We start from the raw sequence: 23,649 nt of genomic DNA, 5'->3' as shown, positions 1-23,649 counted from the left end.
AAGAAGTATTAAAAAAAAAAAAAAAAAAAAAAAGGAAAACCAGTTCCTTTTTGTTTCTCTTTTCTATTTATTTAATGAAAAGCCAAATGTTCTAGTTTCTAACTTTGTTTTCTTTTTTGTACTGACGGTATTATGCCTCCAAAAATGAGTTTTACTGTTATTACTATTTTTTATCAAATTTTCAGTGTATTGTTGCTGTTGAGTATGTGATAGTTTGGGTGATGGTGCCTTAGTTAAAATGGGTGAAGTCTCTTGATCGCTGTACACGTTTTGCAATTGGGATGGCTGTCGTCCCAAAAACGTTGTCAACTTCAAAGACCTACTACTCACAGGCGTAAGTGGTGCTCCAGAGTACGATGATTGAGAGTCTGTTGTCATTGATCTATCTGATAGCGATCTTTGGGAAAAGCTAACAACGCTTTGAGGTGGTGAGAATGGAGAGCCATTGTTTAGATACCGGGTATTATCATTACTATTTCGTGCTACGGCAGTTTGGCTCACAGTAGGCACAGAAGAAGCATGTATATCTTGTTTTTGCAAAGGCTTGGATGTGGAATATGGATTGATTGGTTCATTCTGAACATTGCTCAACAGTCGAGTATGATGCACATGTGTATTTTGAGTAGTATCCGATTGAGACATTGGGTTTTCAGCCACTTGTTGCATCTTTTGTTTTCGTTGCATAATCTTTTTGGCGTTGATCAACACACGCAGAGCACGGATTTGTAATGAAGTGGCATTAGATAATGAGGCGGATTCGTAAATCATTGCTGCTGTAGACATGTTGAGCATTTGATGTAAGGCATGTATAGCAAGTTCCTTTAGTCTAGTAATCTTGAAAAGGTCACCCAAGAACAGTAAACGTGAAAGAATCTGAGGTTGGTGCTGCTGAGCAGTGACCAAGTGGTCAGTATAGATGAATTGAAGAAATGCAATGAGAACAATATGTGTATCAGGAAATGACAGTGTGCGTGTATCAGTATTTAGCATTTTTGATTGTTCTTGAAGAGTCGCAGTAGGTCCAAGTAAAGAACGAACCAAGGGCCATCGTTGAGCCAAAACAGCAGAATTAGCAGATATAGTTTGGTTGTCTGTGGTTACTATCTTGACGTCAGCCAAGAGTGAATCTTTCAGCATGGACAGTCCAAGGCTTTGACCAATGGTGCTGAAGGAAGGTTGAGGTGGTCGATAGATACCAAAAACTTCAATATCAACGCATGCCAAGTATTCAAAACAATGAACACGATTCTTGTAATCATCTTGCATTATACGTCCCGGATGGCCAAATACCAAAAATGTATTTGATGTTTCGCATAACATACCACGCAGCCAGGAGCCTCGAGAAAGACCAGGTCCTGATTCGATCTTGCTCCAAACAAAACTAGTCATATCAAGAGCCCATATTTGAAACTGTTGAACTGGTCCGTTTATATATGGACCAGCCAAGATGAATTGCTGTCCACACATGAATGCAGATGGAAATCGAAGAGGAGGAGGAGCAATCGTACTTGTACCAACTTGTTCTTCTTGGTTCGAGGCTTCAATGCATTCGTTACGTGAATTCAATTTCCATGAGTGTAATTGTCTAGTAGTTTCTGATGTACTGTAATTTGAGTAAATGTGAATGTCAATGTCTGTATCCTTGGGCATTACTGCAGATTCATCGAATGGATCCGATAACAGATCTACATTTGGAGCAAAAGGAGGTGTCAATTGAGTTGGAATGACTCCTACAATAGACGAACGATAAACACCATATTGAAACTGTTGAGAAGATATGGGTTCACACCAGACTCGTTTTTTACAATCAAAGATATTTATATCTGATAGGTAGTTGTTATGAATGTCCTGTCCTCCTACGACGATCAACCTGTCATTGACAAGTGTAGAGATATGAGCATAACGACTTGGAGGTAATGTTTGATCATTAAAGTTGGGATATTCCCATGTAAATGTTTTGATATTTAAGACTATTAAATCATCAAGTGTTGCTAATTCATTTATTGGTGGTGATACTTTACTGTTTCGCTGCTTAACGGTCATGCCTCCGTAGAATATGATGTGTGTGTCATTTTGCGCATTGGCTGAATGAAAATAACGGGGTATAGGGGGTGTGTTGTTAGGAAAAGCAATTTTCCAAACCATTGTTTCTAATGATAAAATATACAAGCGATTTGATATCTGACGATTTGACAATAGTCTTCCACCAAATACATAAATGTGTTTGTTTACAAGGGTTACTGATGCTCCTATAATTAATGGTGGTATGTCTCCGGTTGTTCTGTTGAATTCTGTTATAAGTTCTGCTATTGACTGTGTGGGCGCGTTTCCTGACATGATAAAAAAATGATAAAAAAAAGGAACGGTAATGAAAAGATAATTGAAAGAGTGAAAGAAGAAAAATTGAATAAAAAAAAAGGACAGGCGCCATGCGGATGATTAGAGTGTAACAGATACACCCTGTTTACAACGTGCCTCTTTTGAGCTGCCGACGTGCATTGTAACTTCTATTCTTACTATTAATGTTGCATGGCCGATAGCCTATTTGTGGTTTAAACAATGTTAAGCTGACTCGAGCTCTTTATTATAACGAAATAAACATAAAAAACTAATGTTTTTCTCGTTCTTTTTTCACTAGTAATATTATTTCCTTTTGCAAGCAAGGAGGAAGTAAATATAAGCAAAATTGTTTTGTGTAATTGATAGACATTTCAATGACAAAGCATAACAACTTTTTATGATCCTCCCCTTTTTGCTTTAATGGCCTATTTTTAATAATTCATGAAGAGCTTCTATTATCAGGTTAGGTGTATATTACAAAAAATTAATTTCAGCTTTAATAAATTTGCTGTATATTCTTTTCTTGTCCTTTGGATGTGCAAAACATAAGCTTCAATAAATACATTTAATTTTTGTGGTACACAAGTAATATTTAAATCATCCAAGGATTTAACAGGGAACACAAGTTTATCATTTTTGATCGAATTGTCCGATACTAGAAACACAACTCATCGTTGTTTGAGTAACAGTCTGTCTTTTAGTTAATGTCATTTTCTTTTTGGCCAATCGAGCTATATCAAATGTATCTATTACATAATATAAACTAACCAGTGTTACTTGTTGTAATTATAAAAATATATTTACTTTTAAATCTTTTTTTTTTCTCAAGGTCAAATAAAACTGATAAATTTGATTTTGTTATTAATCTACTTCGTTAATTTTGTTACCTATCAGCAAGGACACCAAAATCATCCGATCGTGAATATAATAGTGTTCCAATACCGACTTTGTGATTTTGTATTCCCATTATTGTCAAACACACAATCATTGTAAACATGAGATTATTCATCATCTTTTTTTTTTTTTTTTTTTTTTTTTTTGCTATATACAGTGCGGCTGGTAGATGTCCGTTTTGAAAAAATAAATGGTGATTTCAGAAAAATAAATGTCGATTCTCTGAGAATAAATAGCACTAGCTAAAAAATGGTTGGCTGTTTGTTGTGAAATGATTATCGTTTTCGGAAAATTACTTTGTCGTATTTTGACTAAGCCGAATTGGCGTTTCTTGAAGATACTTGCCGACTATGATATAAACGTTTTATTTCTTTCTTTTACTCCTTAGCTAAATAATATGATTAAAACACGGTTTTTTTTAAGATGAACACGAGAATGTCTACAATAAGGATGGAGAGCGAGTTTTCGATCCATTGGAAAGAGTGTTAACTGAAATCACTAATTCCAACGTAGTTCTTAAAACCATTACAAGCCAGAAATCCTACTTAAGTCTCAAACCAGCAGAGAAAGGAGCCACCACAAAGGATATGGCAATAAATACTATAGAAGTGGTCAAATCTGCAGGAAGCAACATCTACAAAGACTACAATGACCAAACCAGAGAGGTATTTATCGATCGAACGATCGAAAGTCCCCTGGGAAGAGGAAAAGTGACTTTGACAAATACCCAAGTACAGTACTTTCACTCTTACTTTACTGAATATTTGAAAATGCCTGTCATGAGTTAAAGTAATAGATAAATATAAATAAACTCTTGTATGAATTACTGAATAGTAATCGCAGTATTCTGGAAAGGTATGAATACCTCGAATTAATTATATATATATATTCTCTGCCAGTTATATTTCATTTATACGTCTTTTAGTTTAAAGTTTATTATTTAAATATAAATAGTATTGTGTCTTGTAAAGTGTGTTTGTGAGATAAAAGTATTGTATTCAGAATTCCTAGTAGTGTTCCAGCACTAACTTATCCTTGTCTTTGAATTTTATATTCGAGTTTAAATAACCTTGTGTCTTAAATACCTATTTATATCAGCTTGGTATTTTTCTAGTTAACCCCTGAGTGTAGTATCAGTGTATACTGAACAAAAAAAAAGCTTTATGTAGTGTGCTTCATATCTCTTTCTATTCCTTAATATGGTCTTAGTGTTCTTCTTTCTCAGTTCAACGTTAACATCGTTGATACTGTTGGCACAAGATGAATTTCTAGATTTTACTTGTATAGATAAATCAGAATTTATTTTCCCAAAAAAAGAGAACAAAGTAAAATGATACGGACTAGTAAACTTCGGCTATATCATAATTGGTGTGATAGATCACAAGGCTATTATAAAAGAGGATGGCAAGATATTTCTAATCAGCTCTCCCTTAGTCTCTTGTAACGATATATCGCCATTTGTATTCATTAAAATCCGTGACTACACATGAGAAGGAGCGTGTTAAACACCTTAAAACCATAATTGCAGACGTTAAAAAAAAGTGTGGAAAACACACATTTATATATCTTTACCTCTTCTCAATAAACTAGTTTAAGCAATTTTAACCACTTTGAACTCAATAACTGTTAGTCAGAATGAGTAACCTTTGTTGACTTTGTCTTATCTCTTTAAATTATGTCAATCTTTTAGACGTTTGAATCTGTCTTTGGGTAATTACTCTCCACTGTCAAAAGCTCGATTTTTGACAAGTCAATCTTAGGGTATTTAAATATCAATCTGCGACTTTAGCATAGTTATTCATGGTTCTTTTGTCTAAAAATCGTTCGTAAAGTTGAAATCCTATTTAGCTTTGTAAAAATTCGCTATATGCTCGAGACAAGATTGCCTCCAGGAATATTGTGTCCTTAAAGCATCTATTTTTGCTCAAAGTCAAATACCAAACGATAAGTACTTTATGCCTGTATGAAAAATGGGACCTCTTTTATCAGTTCCATTTTTAGTGATGTTTATTAATGATCAATTGTCTTTTATGATTCGCCCATTATTTATGGAAACAGAAAATACTACCTTGATCGACGTAACTGGTATTAAAGATGCCAACTTATTAACTGAAGCAATTCCAGCCTTCCATAAAGCCAAAATTGAAAGGATAATGCAGACGAAAATAGTTTATATATGCTATTCGTAAAGCCTCTAGTAAATTAACCGGTATATTGTTGAGTCATTGGTACATCAAGAGAACATGGGAAAAGCGCATAAGTTCAGGTATCAAATTTATTAATTCTACAATGATGATCGTACAAGCATGTGTTACGCCTAAAGCTGTTTTATATGCTATAATTATGTTATCGACTTCGGTTTTGTAAGATTGAATTCCGGGAAAGAGTTTTCTTATTTTTTAGTTATTACTATAAACAAAAGCAGTTTGAGGTTATACTTGGTAAAAAAATACGCTTTTATTATCAATAACTATATTACATCATATTATAATCAGCTGAAGTCGTATTACTTTGATCACACTAGAAGTATACAAAACCTGTTTCTCTTTAAAAAATTGTATACCTGATTGTTTGTTATACCGTTTTTTTAAGGGTAGAATATATTATTGAGTAGCATTTGGATTTTTATTCCAAGACTTTGATTGGTTGGATTGAGCTAATTCACTTGTGTAAAAAGTTATGTCTGTTGTCAAGTCGGAGTCAACGGAGATTGAGGTAGATGTGTCTCTCAATTCGAACATTAACAAAGACGAGACCAAGAATGTAGTAGGTATCCACTCCTAGTACCGCATTTTACTCTCATTTCCATATAAACCAACTATTTACAATGATAGCTGTAGAACAGATATTTTAAGATGTGGCTTAGGAAACCTATTACCATATTCTCTGCTGTGCCTTTGTTAATATTAGAAATTTTAATCATTCAAATTTGATTTTTTCATTTTATTGCATCAATCCATAAGCTCCACTTCTTCATAGTAACTGTGATTTCGTGTTTATAAATATAACTGGCAGATTTTAGTCCTCAGGTACAAAAATAGTACTTATTTAGCAGAATACATTGCATGAAAGTAAATGCCAAGGGATTATAAAAAGAATGAAATACAAAAAGGTATATGTAAAGCTTTGCTGCCTTATAAGATATACATCATGATAAGAAGGGCGGTTCGCAAGTAAAAAAATAATATGTAAAAAAAAAAAAATCTCAAAAAAGTAAGCTAGAGAGAGATGTCTGATGACTTTCGATACATCTCGACATGGCATCGATAGTATTCAAGCTTGTAGAAAGATGGGAAAGAAAACATTGCTTTTTTTGTATTGAAACATATTGTATTTAAAGTCGAAGAGATGTTTGAAAGGACGCTAAAGGTTATTAAAGCAATTTCCATAAAAGGGATAAATCACAAATTGATGTCTACTTTTGCAATTTATTTTTATAAATCCGCAGGTTAGTTCCGGAAGAACTGTACTTGCTTTTTTTTTAAAAAAAACTAAAATAAATTTCCATTGATAGATGTGATGTGAACAATAGGTTATTGTTTTATGTATAGTCAAGGAAATACGACATGACACTGCCTATTTAGTGAAATGGAATACAAGGAAGTCTCCTTTTTCTATTTACGGCAATACGTAATGTTTGAGTCTTGGTAGTACAAATAATAAAACCTACTTATGATTTATTACTGCTTTTTTTTATCCTTCAACAAAAAGATCAACAATATATATGGCGGTTGATATACCCTATAAAAGGCTTCAAACCGGAAATAATGAAATCAAAGGAAGCTTACTGGTTAAATACAAGTTGGCAAAAGGTTTAACTGTCATTAGCTTACTTGCCATCATCTTGATGGCAGGTTATTCTTTAATTCACCCAAGTAAAAACAAGAAAATATTTAAATACACTTTGCTCTAATCATTTTTTTTTTGATAAACATGCAGGCACTATGCATAGAAAAAATGAAGATAATGTAAATACAAGTGTGCATGACAACAATATACCAGCCTTTATCGCTCAAAAGGAACAGTGTCAGTTACCTAATGAAATCTTGATTGAAAAGCCAACAGACGGTTCATATGCACCTCCTTCTCCTCACTCATCCTTACTACAGGCTGTTGGGTATGCATCCAGAGATGAATATGAAAACTATTGCAAACAGTATGACGAAACCCAAGGCGGATTTACGGATGAGTGGAAATATAACAAAGACGGTGAATGTGGCAACTGGCAAGAGAAATATATTAAGCTTCACAAAAAGAATATGAATATTTTGGAAAAATATAAGAAGGATGAGTTTCCTAGCGATATTAAAGTAGAGGAAAGGCCCAGGTTTATCTCTTATCTATGTAAAGAGGTGCCAAAGGATAGTAATAGAGGTTGTGGTGGATTAGCAGACAGAATGGGAGGTAAAAATAATGATAATTAATGTATACAACTGCTTGTCCCTCTAACACTCGTCACCTATTAGGCATGATTTCGACCTTTTTTTATGCTTTATTGACAGACAGAGCCTACTTGTTAAATTGGGCAGAAATGAACCCTTTGCCTTTGGAGGATATTTGGGAAAGACCTCATATTGAATGGTCTCACGATCCAAAAGAAATGGAACTGCTATTTAACGATGAAGAGAACCCATTGCTTGGATATCAGAAAGTTGATTTACTGAATAGAAAATATAAAGATCTTACTGCTACTATGTTTCCTGATGGTGGAAATACAGAGCTTAAAGACTTATGGAATGGAACGGTAAAACAAAATCAATCCAAGATGGGAGGGAATTAGATTTAATCCTTTTCTTTTTATAGTATGTCGAAGTGCGTTCTAATCGTGGCTTCATCATTCGTACTTTTCAAATATCTCAAAAATATAAAAAGATACTCAACAAGATGGGATTAACAAAAGAAAACGCATTCAAATGTATCACTGACTTCTTATTCCGTCCTACTATTGGATCAAGACGCTTCTTGAATGCATACAAGAGCTTGTTTGAAATGGAGAGTGTTCTTAGCATCGGTATTCAAATCAGAACAGACGACAATGCATTGGCTAATCCACAATACGATCTTAATGGCTTGGAAAAATGGGGACACTTTTTAAAGTGTGCTGGCGACTTGGCCAAATTCAAGCGAAAGGCTCACCACAAGCGTATTGTCTTTTTCTTGGTAACCGACTCTGCTCATTTACGCAACGAGTTTGTTTCATTAAATGAGAACAAAGATTTGGCCAAAAAATATCTTGATGAAGATATTGCTGAATCTTCGAGTATGGTGATCACTGGGTTACCTATTGAACATATAGAGCCAGAACAGATTGCAAAGTATATTGAAGTAGAGGATCCGAAGGAAATCAACAAGGCTAGAATGCAACCAGGAGTCAATAGTGCTTATATGGAGAATTGGTTGTTAGGTCTTACACAGTATCGTGTGATTAGCGTTCAGGGCTATGGCAAGATGGCATCATTTTATTCTGGGGAAGACATGACTTCTATTTCTATGCCTAGAAGTGGTAGAAATAACCCTCCTATCTGTTCAACAGAGAATTCTTTTACTACCTTTAATTGGCTAAGCACCCAATGGAGTTTAGGATAAACTTGTTTACACAATAAAAAAAAAAGAGAAAAATCTCATCATTTATTTAATTAAAGTAATTATTTGGCGTCCAAGGATTTGGAGCTATGTTGTTCAGAGGTTGGCTTATAAAAGGCGAGGAGTTGTTGGCTGGGTGGTTGTACATATTAAAAGATCCATTTGTTTGTGAGAAGGGGTTACTAGTAGCAGCAGGATGCTGAAAGGGGGAGCTAGGTGCTGTTTGTGGTTGTTGAAATACGTTATTATTCATCATTGGGTTGAAGGCTTTAAAGAAAAAAAATGTAAATTAATCTTTATCTAAAAAAAAAACTTACCTGTGCTTCCAGAAGGCATATTGTTAGATTGTATACTAGCAAAATGATTAGATGTTAACCCGAATGGGTCGTTTACATTGATTGATACTGAAGGAGCAGTAACATTTGGTTGTTGTTGTTGCTGTTGTGCAAAAGGAGAGTTTGTATTCTGCTGTTGGGCAGCGAAAGGGAATGTAGCTGTTTGTTGTACAGGGAAAGGAGCATTGGTCTGTTGCTGAGCGAAGCTTGCGTTAGCTATTTGTTGCGGTTGATGAGTAAATGTTGTGTTCACCAATTGCTGTGATTGTTGCTGTTGTTGAGTGAATCCTGTGTGTGCCGATTGCTGTTGTTGTGGGTTAAATGCTGCACTAGCTATTTGCGGTGTCTGCTGCTGCTGTTGCTGATTGAATCCCAGGTTGACTGGCTGTTGAGATTGTTGGCTGAATCCTTTGTTAACCATTTGTTGTTGTGGAGCAAAACCCATCGACTGTTGTGGTGAAAAGAGGTTGTTTTGAGCAAACATGTTGTTTGTTCTTGCTTCATTTAAAACAGTAGTTGCGATATCAACATTCCCGCCTGCTCTACGAAGAGCATCTATATTCATACTTTTATCTGTAAATCCTAATTTGACAAGTTGGTCTATTTTTTGTTCTTCTGTGAGCACAGCTTGCTGTTGATGGTTCATTAGGATAGGTGACTGCTGGTGTATACTAGATGTTTGTATCAATACATCGTCTTTTGGTTGCATACAAATAGGGACAGAAGAAGACCTCTTTGGTGGTGTTTGGATCATTGCCGAAGTTACCTTTTTTGGTGTCATAAATAAACGCTTTTCCCATTTAGCACGAATGTACTTCTCTAGTGAACTATTGTTTTACGTCAGCTTGAGTTTTCTCATTTTTTATACAACTTTACTGGTCATCATCTGAAGCTATAGGCATCGAATGATTACTTGGATTGACAATGCTATTAACTGTCGTGTTTCCCCCTGAATTGCGCATCATCTATGTATTGTTGTTATTATTGTTTTTCTCTTTCAATAATTGAATTACCTACTTCTATTTGTTCCGAGCTCCATTGATCCATTGTAATGGATTTTATTTTAGAAATATGAGTCCCCATTTTTCGATGAATACCAGCACAACGAATACAAAGGAAGACACCAAGTGAATAGGAGGCCCAACGAGGATCTTGGCAAAAATAAGTTTACAATCAAATATATATTATGTCTTTGTTGCTTACTTTTAGTTCCACAGTCTGCACAAAGGTCATTACCAGGTTTCTTGGCAAGTTCGTTTAATATGCGCTCATGCTTGTCTTGGGTCGACTTGGATTGTCTTTCACTCATCTATAGTTTTTAAATTTAGGAAGAAAAAAAAAAGTTGTACAAGAAATTAAGGGAAATTACTATTTTTAAAAAAGTTCACCTGCAACTTTCCTTGCTATTTTTGTATCACCTACGTTATATAAAGCAGCTTAAAATCCTACAAGTCTTAATTGACTGATATTGACTTGTGAGCTACAGTGCAACATATAACAATGCGACCCAAACTGTTGGTAATCAGCTTGTATTTGTTCAGATGCATGTAAAATCTTGTGTATTTGCTGCTACTGCCATCTTAGGGTGATCAATAATACCATTTCAACATGTACATACTTGACACGCAAACTTGAAGAAATTTTATTCACATTGTACTCTTTCTGAAAATCTCAACAGATAAAAAAAAAAGAACATGCTTACACATTCCTCGCGCTCTCTACTATCATCTGACAAACCTTTACCCTCGGATTCAAATATTCAACCACTGCTCTGCTAATTCATAAGTTGGCTTGTTTCAAATCTGATTTCGCAGTTTGAGTAAATAAGTAAGTTCTTGATGTATACCAAGTATCTCAAGAAACTACTTTTGCTGCTTCTTTCGTAAATGCCTTTCTAAATTCATTATGAAGCTTTTCATTATCTTCAGACTCCATAACAAAGGATTTGTCTTTAATGTATTTTTCTATATTCTGCCATATTTTATTCTAAAGGCCATACTTCTTTTTTTTCCGTCTTCAATCAAAAGAATGCAATTCAAGGATCTAGGCTATAAAGGGTAAAGGCTGTATTAACAAAATAATGATGGAAGGCCTCAATTCTAACACTAAAGCAATTGCAGTCATTGCATATCATTCTTCCTATCCTTGTTATTTTCTGCATAGTCAATTGATTTAATTATATACTTCAGTAAATGTTCAGTGACACTTTATCATTCATGTATTTTCATCTTTTAATAAAAGGTTTATTAAATAACATAATCAAATATTAATACGCTTATTACACTTGAAAACATTCACTAGCCTCTATTCTTCTTATGCTATTCTCCTTTCCAAATACTTTCTTCCCTGTTGTACCCAAAAAAAAAAAGATGAGAGTTAGAGCTGGATTTCGTTACGAATTAAATGTTTTGTTATTGTTTACTGTGCGTTTGTCGAGCACTGATATCTAATGGTTTAATATATTGGAACAAGTTTGATGCAGATATAGCATTTTCCTGAACCCGTTTATTGTCAAGTTCTTTGATAGGATTAGCAAATTGACTAAATGTATTTCTGTGAATACCCATGGCCCTCTTAGGTATCATAGATGAGCTTAGGTAACTTTTAACTCGGAAGAAATATGTTTTATTGTTTGGCGTTGATTGTCTTGGTTTCCTCTAGTTCAGAGGCGATCAAAGTTTATGGATTGAATGTGATATTTATGGACTGCTTATTCTACAATTGTACCAGTAAAAAGTACCCACTTACCAAAATCCTTACTATTGAAAACATGTCAAGAACGGCTCATTTCTGTTCCTTCATTGTTATTTAATTGGATGAGGTTGTAGTAGACGTAAGTATCGATTTACTTGTTTTCAAAACAGAATCAATAGCTTTCGACCAATTACCATCAACACTCCTTCCGCACTTGTGATTAAATAAGTTTATAATAGTTTTAAAATGTCTTTTCCAACCTTATTTATATTTAGAAAGGGTTTTTCTATCATACTTTGCAACTATAAACTTTTCAATATGTAGGACAAACTCATCTCGTTGATAATTTGGAAATACGACGTGAGAGCTGAAGAATGTTTGAAAAGAGAACGCCACAACTCTATCACGTGGGTTTCCAAGCTTATACGCTTTTTGGATTTTTGTTGAATTTAAAAAACATTGCATTGAAATTGAAAAAGGATGGTCTACCCAATTTGTAATCTTGTATGACAACATATAGCACAATAGAAAATAGTTATTTTTTTTAAAAAATACAATGTGCTTTTATTCAACAAACATATTGTTACTTTTGATTGTTTTTATAGATTTAAAATCTATTTTTTTCAAACTTTTTTCTGATATAAAAATCAGGTTTTTACTATTGGAATCCGAATTTTCACTCATTTCATAGAATTACCACCATCAAAAAAGGTTTATCTTTATTGACTTGAATAATAAGGTTTGGGTGCAGTGCATGGTAGTTTCAACAGCTTTGGTTAATTTCTTTGATTGCTGCGCCCTGAAAGAATTCCTTCTCTTTCTTTTTTTTCTTATACAAACATGACAAAAAGAAGACAGTCTGCCTTCATTGAGTCGTCTGCGTCCTTTGCAGCAGAAAAAACCTTGTACAAAAATACAACCAAAAAAGCAGGTTTAGAAAAGCTCAGAAAAGAAGTAGGTTTATATGTCTAAACAAACTATAAGACAACATCTCCTTTAACTAACAATCTACTTTGTTATATCAATTAGATAGAAGGAAATGAGGTATACCCATATTCCTAAATGTATTGACAAGCTCGCATTCTGATCTTTTTTTATTACGTACCAGCAAAGAAAAACAAAAAACAAAAGAAAGACGGCGGATTTCATAAGAACCGATAATTTGATGGGGATTTAAGTATACTAGGCTCTCTCTACAGATGTATCAAATAGTTATATTTTACAATTTATTAAAAAAACGATATTGTTTTAAGTTCATTGTGAAGCTGAACACCTTGTGTTTATTCTCCGCCCTTGAAAAAGTTTTTTGACACTTAAAAAAAAAACGCGTCTTTCTTTCTATTTTTTAAAATTTCACAAATGCAATCACAACCATTAAGAATTTCCACACCTGAAGAACATAAAAAGACATTAACTCAGACAGGTAAATATGGCTGGCTGTTTTAATTTCTTTCTTTTCTAACAATTGAATAGATGCCTTACTTGAACAAAATATATACAATGACGGTATTCTTGAATATATAAATCATGGTGGATCGCCCTTAGAAGCAGTCAATTTATTATCAGAATCTTACATTGGCATTCCTTCCATGTGTAATGTCACTGCTGCCTCTGTTGATAGTGTTGGCCTTGACAGTGACAGTATATTGAGAAGAGCCATAAGACAACAATTGAAGGAGCGGTTTGATCCTAATCGCTGCGACGATGTCTTTATGCGTGATAAAAGTCATATTACATTTGCGTGGTTAGATGTTCTTATTCAAGATTCTCACTGGAGACAAACTATGTATGAATTACTTGAGAAGTATCCAAGCTGCTCCTTTTTAAACTTTGCAATACTCGTAAGCTGATTTGTAATTTTTTTGTATATGCATATATTAACTTTTTTTTGAAGAGAATATCAGAAGCAGGATATCAAGAGGAAATAGCTAAATTAAGAACATCTTCTACTTTTATTAAAGTGTATGACTTGATACTGGAAAATATATTGAAAGAGTTAATTACAAAAGATGATACAGAATTTGATGATGTTATTCAAAGCTTTGTGGTAAAATATATATAATTTTAGAGATATACCGGTTAATTTACATATAATAGAAAATATGCTGTGAAAGAGAAGAAAGTTATATTTATGCACAAACATTGATAAAAAGATTGCAGGATGAATTTGGCATGGTTTCCTTTACAAAATTAAAAAGAGAACTAGAATTAGCAGCTGGTAGAAATGGACACAAGGCTTTCGTTGATTCATTTAGTTCTCTCACCTCAAGTTCTCCTTTGGAAATATCAAAAATAATCACTACAATACTCAATAGTCCACGCATTACACCAGCTGATTTAATAGCAGTAAGAACGATGGGTTATATTCTACTATATTTACTTACAACCTAAGAATAGCTGAAAAGACCCTATTTATCTCAAAATCCACCTCCCGCGCACTATTTATACAACTATGATCTTACAAGTAAATAGAATAATATTCTATCTACTTCTTCATATTCATAATAATTTTAGTTAAATTACTCAGTTCATTATACGTTCCTCAATATGGATCAGTTATTAGAGTAGATATGGTAGATGATATAACATTCTTAATAGCTTATGCAACAACTATTAATGAACAGCATCCATTAGAAGTAAAGAGAACGAGTGAAAGAAAAAAGAGATTTTAACCATTCAATAATAGACACAAAAAGAAGAATTATCTCACGTACAGCTTGTTTACAAAGAGCTTTATACAGCGCTAGCACCAAAGACATCAGTAGGCAGTATTACAGGAGTAATAAATTACATAAAGAACGCTCTTCAATATCCAGCGGGAGCCATGGGGCTCTTGCTTTGGATTGAGCATATGGCGATTGAGACCACTTATTTTGAGACATACTTTCGTACAACAGAGACTCCTACACTTCATCTTGTATTAGATGAAATAGCAAATAAACATAAATTACAGCAACCTGTTGTATTTGAAGTGATCAAGAAGTGTATCAAACATAAGTACTCTAATTTTGCTCCTGAGATTCAAATGGCCTTACAAAGAACATGGGTGGATCGCATGCTTTATTTAGTACAGTTGAATTATGCTATTCCAGTATTAAAATACTTTGGCCAAGAAGGAGCAGAATTAGATGATAGTGTCATTATATATTTTTTAAAACGAGTAAGTTTCCCTCTTTTGTTATATTGATATATACACTAACTTTACTATTAGTTATTGAAATTGACTCAAGGACCTTACAGTACAGCATTTGTTGAGCATATGGTTACTATTGTTGATGTCTTGGGTGAAAATCTGACGTTAGTTAAAGATGTTCAAAAATCACTAAATGATTTCTTTGGTAAGGCATTGATTTTTTTTTATCCCTGTATATTATTAACCTCTTGTTTTTGTAGAACAAGCAATGAGTGGGCCGTACCCTATTCATGAAAGCTTACAGCAAAAGATAAAGGCAATCTTTAAGAAAAACTAAATAAATCCTTTGAAACATTCGTTTTCTTTTTACGCTCACACAATGTGTTTTTCTACAGCTACATTTCGTGAGGAAATATACAAAAACGTATTGATCTTATGTTGAATTAAGCAAAGCATACATAAATTCCTGTTCATTTCTAATCTTTTTTAAGCATGTAGTGTTCTGTTTATAAGTAGAACAATTAAGTTTACATGTTAAGATGAAACTTTTTGCATTCGTAAGTAAAAAGTATCTAGACTAAATTGTGCATCCAAAGACAATTATAAACATGAATTACATCTGAAATACTTCAAAGATACTCACTTTTGGGATATTTTAATAAATTTTCCGATTTAACAGCATAGGACATATTCAAACTTTTTTTTCTTCTTCTTTCTTTATAATAAATATGGCTTGGGAAACAATACAGCAGAATCATACTATCATTCAACAAGAGAATACAAAATCATTACTTGCCCCACCTTCGCTTGCTTATAATAGCCCGTTACTTTCAACACCATCGTTTTCATCATCTGTATCCACCTTGAGCAGTATACAATCGTCCACTCATGCTCCTCCACATTCAGAGTTATTTCATGCGACCATCGTACAAAAACAGGCATTAAAGCTAGAGGAGCTTCGTCAAGATCTTACAGTATTAAATAAAAAATATGTTGATCAGATTGAAAGATTACAAGAAGCAGAACAGCAAAGGGCTCAAGTCGAGCATGAACTGGAGAACCTGTCTCGTCAGTTATTCGAGCAGGCTAATGCCATGGTTTCCAAAGAGAAAAAGAAGCGTTATTCGGTGGAACAAAAGCTAATGAATGCAACGAGAGAATTGAAGTTGGCGCGAGAAGAGTTGGATAATGAAAGAGCCCAACTAAAGGAGTTGCGAGAAAAACTCGAGAGTCAAACAGAAAAGGAAAAAAGCGAGACAGTGAGAGAATTGATGGATGATGTGATCGATCGAGGGTGGTTGAATTTATTTAAAGAATTTGTGGAAGCAGCACCTAGGACACCCATAGACTGTCTTCATCGACTTTCATTTCTCAAGCTATGCTTCTCAATGGACGTACAACCTTGTTTGCGTTCCGGGTTCTCTAAGTCAGTTGCAAAACGATTACTTGATTCGATTGATCATCAATCGTGCTTTATTGAACATGTCGCACAAAAAGAACAGCCTACAACACGATCTACGTTCGTCGATCGATTTCGTCCGAATCTAGACAGGTGTTTTGGGTGCAATGCTAAGCTGGATAAACGAGCCCAGTTGTTTCGTTTTAAGCTGAAGGAACAAGAAACCAATTGGCAATACATTGACCAGGCTTGTCGAAATAGAATAGTAGCTGTTTGTGATTTTTATGCATTTATAAAACATGTCCGTTTGGGTCTGAAAATAGCTAGGCCTATAGATAGCTTATTCGAAGAGTGCTTTAAATTGAGGCTTATCATGTTTTATGCAAGATCAGGCATTAGTATAAAGCATTGATGCAACATTATTTGTGTATAGAATTATTTGTCTTTTTATGTAAAAATGTAAATAATAATAAAAATTCAATCACTTCATTATTCTTTCGTACTTTTTGATAACAATAAAAAAGTACTAGCTATCTTGTACTAGACAGGAGATTAAAGTATGGAATGAATAACAGAAACATATCTTCAAATGTATCAATTACCTATATTAACTAAGTTTGCATTGAATGAATTGGATCATTAATACCTGACATCTGAAAGAAGAAAAAGCGTGGATTGAAATTATCAGCTACTGATTTCACTGTGCTGCCCTAAGCAGTTGAGTACGACGTGCAATCTGATTGAATATACCTTCCTCGTTATTCATATCCCGATTTGTTTTCCAAGAAAAAAATATCCGCATTTTTTTTTTCTTTCGTGTTTTTTTAAATTTAGGAGGAAATAAAAAAAATACGCAGAATTAATAAGTAACTTACAGAATATGAGCGATTGATTTATTTCTAACTGCTTATTAAAAGTTTTTAGTTTATATAAAAAGAAAAGCAATGACTGAGTAAGCATCACATTATGTTTAAAAATTACTTTCTTTAAAACACGTATTTTTTTTTTCGTAGCAATAAAGATGCTGAACAGACCGAAGGCTTCATTTGCAAAATGATTTTGCAAGGAGGCTATGAATGCTGCAATACCATAAGTCAAGTTCAAGAATTGCTTTCAGCAGCTTCCGAAATCACCGAAAAAGAAGTAGCTGAAACTATCGGCTGTATGGCTAGAACGCATACCAACATGACAGGTGTTGGTTCTACTACAAAGGATTCGATGACTTGGAGAATAGATAATTTTGTTATGGGTGTAAATGAAAAGGTAGTATCAACAATCTGGTTTTCTTTCTTTTTTTTCTTATACATTTATACGCGCGCAGAGTCCTACATTGGACTGGATAAAAGTTTTTCAATGCTTGGATTATGAACACTTTTTTCTTTATGATTCAAAGGGACTCGATATGCTAGTAACTGCTTGGAGATGTTGTAAACAGGTAATAATAAAAAAGGCTTTGCAAAAAAAAAAAAAAAATAAAAAAAAAGGAGAGGAGGCTTACGTTGTTGTTTTTTTTCTAGGGAAACGATCCTTTTCCAGCAAACATATTTTTTGGACAGTGGACAAACTTGAAGGGACAATTAAGCGCACTATACCAAATGGCCAATGCTCCTACTGACTATGTGAACTTGCCTGCTTGTTCAAAAAGAAAAGTCATTGAGGTTGAAGATTTTGCTAGTGCCAATGCTGCCAACCGTGCTCTGGCTAATCAACTCGTAAAAGAACAATTAAACTCTCTAGACTTGATTGAATGTGTAGTCAAGCTTGCAGACACCGCCGTAAGCGATGATATCAAGGTCTTTTTGGAAATGATTGTTAATAAGAGCCCTGAGCTTGTGTTTATGGGTTTGCTGCAGATAGATGTAAGTATTAAGTGCGATACAGAATAATAGTAATATTGATAATGGTTCGGATATTAATGTTTAATTGTTGTAGCCCATCGCAAATAAGGTGCATGAAGACTTGTTTGCAAGGCTTATCGTATATTACTTTACAGGAAACGCAAGCAGTGTGTTTGTGTTTACTAAATTTTGGAAAGCAAAACCTGAGTTGTTCAAAAAGAATATTGTTGAATTATACAACAATGATCCTACTGCTTTAACAAGAATTTTGGCTTTTGTTCACGAATTAAAGGTAAGGAAAAGAAATAGAAACAAACTGTATATTAAATATTTTTCATGTATGTAGATTTTACCCATCATACTTGATTTACAACCATTTTTATTCACTATTGATTTGGCTGCGCTAGCAACTCGCCGAGAATATTTAAACCTTGAAAAATGGCTGCAAGATAAAACCAAAGAACATGGCGAAGTGTTTTCTAAAGCCTGTCTGGCATTTTTAAGCAGTAAAATTAGAGCCGAATTAGCAAGACAGGAGACACAGTCAGCCCCTGTTACTGTCCCTTTGTCTATAGATGTAGTGAATGTGTTTATAAAGCTAATTGCTGACAGGTAAAGTGATAAGGTGAATAGTTTGTACAATGAATGCTAAAACATCCAATTTAGTGGGCTTGATGCTAATGAACAAGAAGTATTGCGTGAGATTCAAGCAGGATATTTGAAGTTAAATCAAAAAGGAATTACTGCTATTACACCGGAAAGTATAGCTAAGAAAGCTCCTACAAAGGCTTCTGGATCTGCAGCTAGCACTATAACCTTCAAGCAGGATATTGAAGATGAGGCCAATGCATGTTATGAAAAAATTTACAGCGGGGAAATATCAATTGAGGGAATGGTAGAGAAACTTAGAAAATTCAGCCAATCAAAAGACCCACGAGAAAATGATATCTATGCTTGTATGATTCATAATTTACTAGATGAATATAGCTTTTTCCCCAAATATCCAGAAAAAGAATTAACGATAACAAGTATTCTCTTTGGTCAACTTATTCAGCATCGATTATTTACCTATGCAACACTGGGATTAGCTCTGCGTTATGTTCTTGATGCTTTGGGCCATGTACCTGGAACCAAAATTTACAGATTTGGTTTAACTGCTCTTACACAATTTCAATCGCGGTTACCAGAATGGCCACAATACTGCTTCCATCTAACTCAAGCCCCAGCACTTCAATTAACAAATCCTGAAATAGTCAATATGGTAAAATCAGCTATGCAAGTAGGTAGATTACAACAGCAACAAATGCAACAACCGCTGCAGCAGCAGCCTAACATAATGGAAGGTCAAGTCCTTACCAACTTACCGTCTACATCCACATCAACTAGTGTCTCTCAAGATAAAACAAAAGCTGCACCTGCCATATTTACTGCTATACGTGTACCAGATGTTTCAAAAGAGAATGGTGATAATGTTATATATGAACCTCCAAGTGAGGCAACACAGGACAAAATTCTATTCATCATTAACAACGTTGCTCATAACAATCTCGAAACCAAATCTACCGACCTCAAAGATGTCTTACAGCAATCTGCATATCAATGGTTTAGTAACTATTTGGTGGTGAAGCGAGCTAGCATAGAGCCTAATTACCACAGTCTTTATTTACTCTTGTTAAAATCTGTTGATAGTCCTCTGTTATATCAGCATGTACTTAGAGAGACATTTTCAAATATCAAAATTCTGCTCAATTCTGACAACACTGTTTCTTCATCTACAGAGCGATCTTTATTGAAAAATCTTGGCTCTTGGCTTGGTGGCATGACTTTGGCACAAAACAAGCCTATCAAGCAAAAATACATATCATTCAAAGATCTTCTTCTTGAAGGTTATGATACCAGCCGCCTGATTGTAGTGATTCCGTTTGTATGCAAAGTGCTAGAGCAGGGCAAAAAGAATAATGTATTCGTTCCTCCTAATCCTTGGGTGATGGCCATTCTCAAATTGCTGGTTGAACTTTATCAAAATGCTGAGCTCAAATTGAATCTCAAATTCGAGATTGAAGTACTTTGCAAGACTCTGTCAATTGAATTAAGTTCAATTCAACCTACAATGATATTGAAAAATAGAATGCCAAAGAAAGAGCAGCAGCAGCAACAACAACAGCAACAGCAGCAGCAGCAGACAACGACGGCAGTTATTGCAAGAAGTGAGACTTCACCTTATCCACTCTCAAGACCTCCAATCACCAACTTGATACCACAATCACCAGCAAATGTGCTCACTACCGGACTTGATAAGATGGATGAGGAATTTATTCAACTTCCCAACCTGGGTCCTTACTTAACCTTTAACTCTCAGATTGTGATGTATACAACTCAACCGAATTCAAAGCGTTGGGTGTTGCAGGCGATCAAGCAATCCATCTTTGATATCATTGGTCCTGTTGTTGAACGGTCTGTAGCTATTGCCTCTGTATCTACTCGGGAATTGATCCTGAAGGACTTTGCTGTAGAATCTGATGAAAACAAGATGAGGAAGGCAGCACATTTGATGGCTAGAAGTTTGGCAGGTAGCTTAGCTATGGTTACCTGTAAAGAACCTCTCCGTGCTAGCATGATTAGTCACATGCGTAGCGTCTTTATTACTAATGGTTTAAGCGAAGTGGCTGCAGAACAAGCTGCTATCTTGACATCCACAGATAATTTGGATTTGGTATGCACAGTGATTGAAAAGACCGCAATGGAAAAAGTAATTGCAGAGGTGGATGAAATATTGATGAATGCTTATACCAGTCGTAAGAAGCACAGAGAACAACAACGCAGTAATCCTTATTTCGATATGGACATCTTTTCTCTCTCGAGATATCCTGCCACGCTTCCTGAACCTTTGCGTCCTAAACCTAATGGTCTTCACGTCAACCAGCTTCGTATTTATGAGGACTTTATGCATGTGCCCAGATTGGCTCCTCAAGGCGGACAGACAGTAGAACCATTACCGTTTGAGCAGCAACGTGTGGTTCGTAACAATGTTGGCGGAGGTATCATGCATCCCGACTTACATTCTAGTTATAATAATAACAGCATTGCTCCTTTATTGGAGCAGCAGCAATCGAGTGCACATCAAATATTAGAGCGATTTGCTCAATACATTACTGATTTGGAAAAATTGATCAGTGTTACCAACGTTCCTAGCTTCAGCGTCTTACCTTTGCAACATGATATTGTAACTCTTGTACATCAGATACCTTTATTAGCCATGTCAAGTTTCGACAAAGCCGAAGCCGCACGCACTTTTGCTCAAAAGGTGGTTCAATTGCTGTATAAAAGTGAAACTCAATTGGGTCGTGAGGTCTATGTTGTTCTCTTGGAAAGATTGTGCGAAGTCTCTCCTAATGTTGGTGTTCTCGTCACTTCTTGGCTGACTCATGCTGATGATGAGCGTAAATACAATGTACCTGTCACTGTAGCATTGATTAAAGCCAATCTTATCAACCTTCCTGAACAAGACCAAGAATTAGCTAATTTAATTGATAGTGGTCGCGTAAGTGCTATTGATTTTACTGCTCGATTGATTCGTACATGTTTGATTGAAGAAAATTCTTTGGTTACTCGACAAGAATTCGCAGCATCTTTAGAGGCATTGAGTCGATTGAGAGGAAATGTACCTGAGAGTGTATTGATTTTGATGGAGGAAATGCGCAGATGTCCTATTCCTGGCAACAATTCATCAGCTGCACCTGTTACACTACAGCAGTATCCGTTGATCCCTCAAGGATTGTCCGAAGAAGAGATTGCAATTCGTGAGCAGATGCATGTTTTATTTAGTGAATGGATTAGACTTTATCAACATCCTACTAGCACCGAAAAGATATTGAGAGTATTTGTTACTCAACTCTCTCAGCAAAATATATTCAAAATGGAAGACATGTCCTCACTTTTTTACCGTATTTGCATTGAAGCTTCTGTAGAACATGCTGCTAAGCATAAGCAAGTGTCTAATCAACCAGTGAACCTTACTTACTTACCTATCGATGCTCTTTCTAAATTGATTGTTTGTTTAATGGAGCTTCCACAACCCCCTGTTAACAACCCATCCACCAACAAAATAGCCACAGAAACACCGGACAATGCTAGAATAGCTTTATTTACGAAGTTTTTATCTATCGTTGTTCTTGTTATCTCACAGTTACACGATCAACGTCAGCAACAATTTGACCAGCGTCCATTCTTAAGGCTTTTTACTAGCTTGTTGTGTGAACTCCATACATCCGAGCAACAATTGCAAGCAGTATACATGCCAATTCTGACTGCATTGAGTAACACTCTCAATACACTTCAGCCTTCGCAATTCCCAGGATTTACCTTTGCTTGGCTTCAATTGATCTCTCACAGGTTGTTTATGCCTAAATTATTATTGGCTGAAAATCAAAAGGTAATCTTTCTATAAAAGAGCACATAAAGATGCATATTGATTCTGATTTTTTTTTTGTAAAAAGGGTTGGCCTACTTTCCAGAGACTTTTGATATCATTATTCGAATTCCTTGGACCTTTCTTACGTACAGCAAAGTTGAAGGACACGACAAGAATGCTTTACAGAGGAACATTACGCGTATTGCTTGTACTGCTTCATGATTTCCCAGAATTCCTTTGTGATTATCACTATAGCTTCTGCGACGTAATTCCAGCCTCTTGTATTCAACTTCGCAATTTAATACTTAGTGCCTTTCCTCGTCATATGCGATTACCTGATCCATTCACACCTAATCTTAAAGTTGACTTGCTTCCAGATATCAATCAATCTCCCAACATTTTGTCTGATTATATCACTGTGTTAAAGAAGGGCAACTTGGAGCAAGAAGTTGATGAATATATGAAATCACAAACCGATAAAGCCAAGTTTCTGGCCTCTTTGCCGTCAAAACTGCGTCTTGGTAGAGATGAACAACAAGAGGATACAAATTATAATACATCTATGATGAACGCGCTCGTATTCTATGTTGGTGTTACTGGTGTTACTGAAGGCATTCCTGTCAATCAAGGGTCACCTATACAAATCTTTCAATACCTTTTGAATGAACTCGATTCTGAAGGACGTTATCTGTTCTTGAGTGCTATTGCGAACCAACTTCGATACCCTAATAGCCACACACACTATTTCAGTTGTGTGATACTTTATTTGTTTGCAGAAAGCACAAAGGAAGTTGTCAAGGAGCAGATTACACGCGTGTTATTGGAACGCTTGATTGTGAATCGGCCTCATCCCTGGGGATTGCTGATTACGTTTATCGAGCTAATCAAAAATCCAAGATATAGTTTCTGGAATCATTCCTTTACTCGATGTGCTACTGATATTGAACGATTATTTGAAAGTGTGTCTAGGTCTATTAATCAAACTTAGATTTTATGTATAAAAAAGATATTTGTATATATTC

General features: G+C 34.9%; 8 protein-coding genes across 8 annotated transcripts; 5 read left to right on the top strand and 3 right to left on the bottom strand.

Moving 5' to 3' along the window:
* Window positions 1-63: 63 nt before the first annotated feature.
* Window positions 64-2,145, bottom strand: RO3G_12898 (uncharacterized protein; the record flags this gene model as incomplete). Its single annotated transcript, XM_067667482.1, has 2 exons — window positions 64-1,970; window positions 2,022-2,145. 2 exons carry the CDS (start codon window positions 2,143-2,145, stop codon window positions 64-66), a joined length of 2,031 nt encoding a protein of 676 aa, XP_067523583.1.
* An 825-nt stretch (window positions 2,146-2,970) lies between these two features.
* On the bottom strand, window positions 2,971-3,307 carry RO3G_12897 (uncharacterized protein; the record flags this gene model as incomplete). The annotated part of the gene is made up of 3 exons (XM_067667481.1): window positions 2,971-3,071; window positions 3,109-3,116; window positions 3,228-3,307. The coding sequence occupies 3 exons, from the start codon at window positions 3,305-3,307 to the stop codon at window positions 2,971-2,973; spliced, it is 189 nt and encodes a 62-aa protein (XP_067523582.1).
* Window positions 3,308-6,958: 3,651 nt separating this feature from the next.
* Window positions 6,959-8,820, top strand: RO3G_12896 (uncharacterized protein; the record flags this gene model as incomplete). The annotated part of the gene is made up of 4 exons (XM_067667480.1): window positions 6,959-7,109; window positions 7,174-7,638; window positions 7,737-7,978; window positions 8,038-8,820. The coding sequence occupies 4 exons, from the start codon at window positions 6,959-6,961 to the stop codon at window positions 8,818-8,820; spliced, it is 1,641 nt and encodes a 546-aa protein (XP_067523581.1).
* Window positions 8,821-9,157: 337 nt separating this feature from the next.
* RO3G_12895 (uncharacterized protein) lies at window positions 9,158-10,461 on the bottom strand (the record flags this gene model as incomplete). Its single annotated transcript, XM_067667479.1, has 4 exons — window positions 9,158-9,169; window positions 9,211-9,971; window positions 10,166-10,303; window positions 10,356-10,461. The coding sequence occupies 4 exons, from the start codon at window positions 10,459-10,461 to the stop codon at window positions 9,158-9,160; spliced, it is 1,017 nt and encodes a 338-aa protein (XP_067523580.1).
* Window positions 10,462-13,205: 2,744 nt separating this feature from the next.
* Window positions 13,206-13,696, top strand: RO3G_12894 (uncharacterized protein; the record flags this gene model as incomplete). The annotated part of the gene is made up of 2 exons (XM_067667478.1): window positions 13,206-13,269; window positions 13,320-13,696. 2 exons carry the CDS (start codon window positions 13,206-13,208, stop codon window positions 13,694-13,696), a joined length of 441 nt encoding a protein of 146 aa, XP_067523579.1.
* A 322-nt stretch (window positions 13,697-14,018) lies between these two features.
* On the top strand, window positions 14,019-15,316 carry RO3G_12893 (uncharacterized protein; the record flags this gene model as incomplete). Its single annotated transcript, XM_067667477.1, has 7 exons — window positions 14,019-14,192; window positions 14,244-14,310; window positions 14,445-14,482; window positions 14,533-14,625; window positions 14,800-15,006; window positions 15,058-15,184; window positions 15,240-15,316. The coding sequence occupies 7 exons, from the start codon at window positions 14,019-14,021 to the stop codon at window positions 15,314-15,316; spliced, it is 783 nt and encodes a 260-aa protein (XP_067523578.1).
* Window positions 15,317-15,707: 391 nt separating this feature from the next.
* RO3G_12892 (uncharacterized protein) lies at window positions 15,708-16,527 on the top strand (the record flags this gene model as incomplete). Its single annotated transcript, XM_067667476.1, has 2 exons — window positions 15,708-16,238; window positions 16,327-16,527. 2 exons carry the CDS (start codon window positions 15,708-15,710, stop codon window positions 16,525-16,527), a joined length of 732 nt encoding a protein of 243 aa, XP_067523577.1.
* Window positions 16,528-17,322: 795 nt separating this feature from the next.
* RO3G_12891 (uncharacterized protein) lies at window positions 17,323-23,615 on the top strand (the record flags this gene model as incomplete). The annotated part of the gene is made up of 9 exons (XM_067667475.1): window positions 17,323-17,330; window positions 17,392-17,629; window positions 17,772-17,813; window positions 17,896-18,237; window positions 18,311-18,508; window positions 18,563-18,828; window positions 18,883-21,656; window positions 21,696-22,648; window positions 22,713-23,615. The coding sequence occupies 9 exons, from the start codon at window positions 17,323-17,325 to the stop codon at window positions 23,613-23,615; spliced, it is 5,724 nt and encodes a 1,907-aa protein (XP_067523576.1).
* Between the last annotated feature and the right edge of the window lie 34 nt (window positions 23,616-23,649).

Source organism: Rhizopus delemar, genomic scaffold (assembly GCF_000149305.1).
Source record: "Rhizopus delemar RA 99-880 supercont3.11 genomic scaffold, whole genome shotgun sequence".
In the NCBI taxonomy this organism is placed as follows: domain Eukaryota; kingdom Fungi; phylum Mucoromycota; class Mucoromycetes; order Mucorales; family Rhizopodaceae; genus Rhizopus; species Rhizopus delemar.
This window is presented reverse-complemented; position numbering and strand designations above follow the sequence as displayed.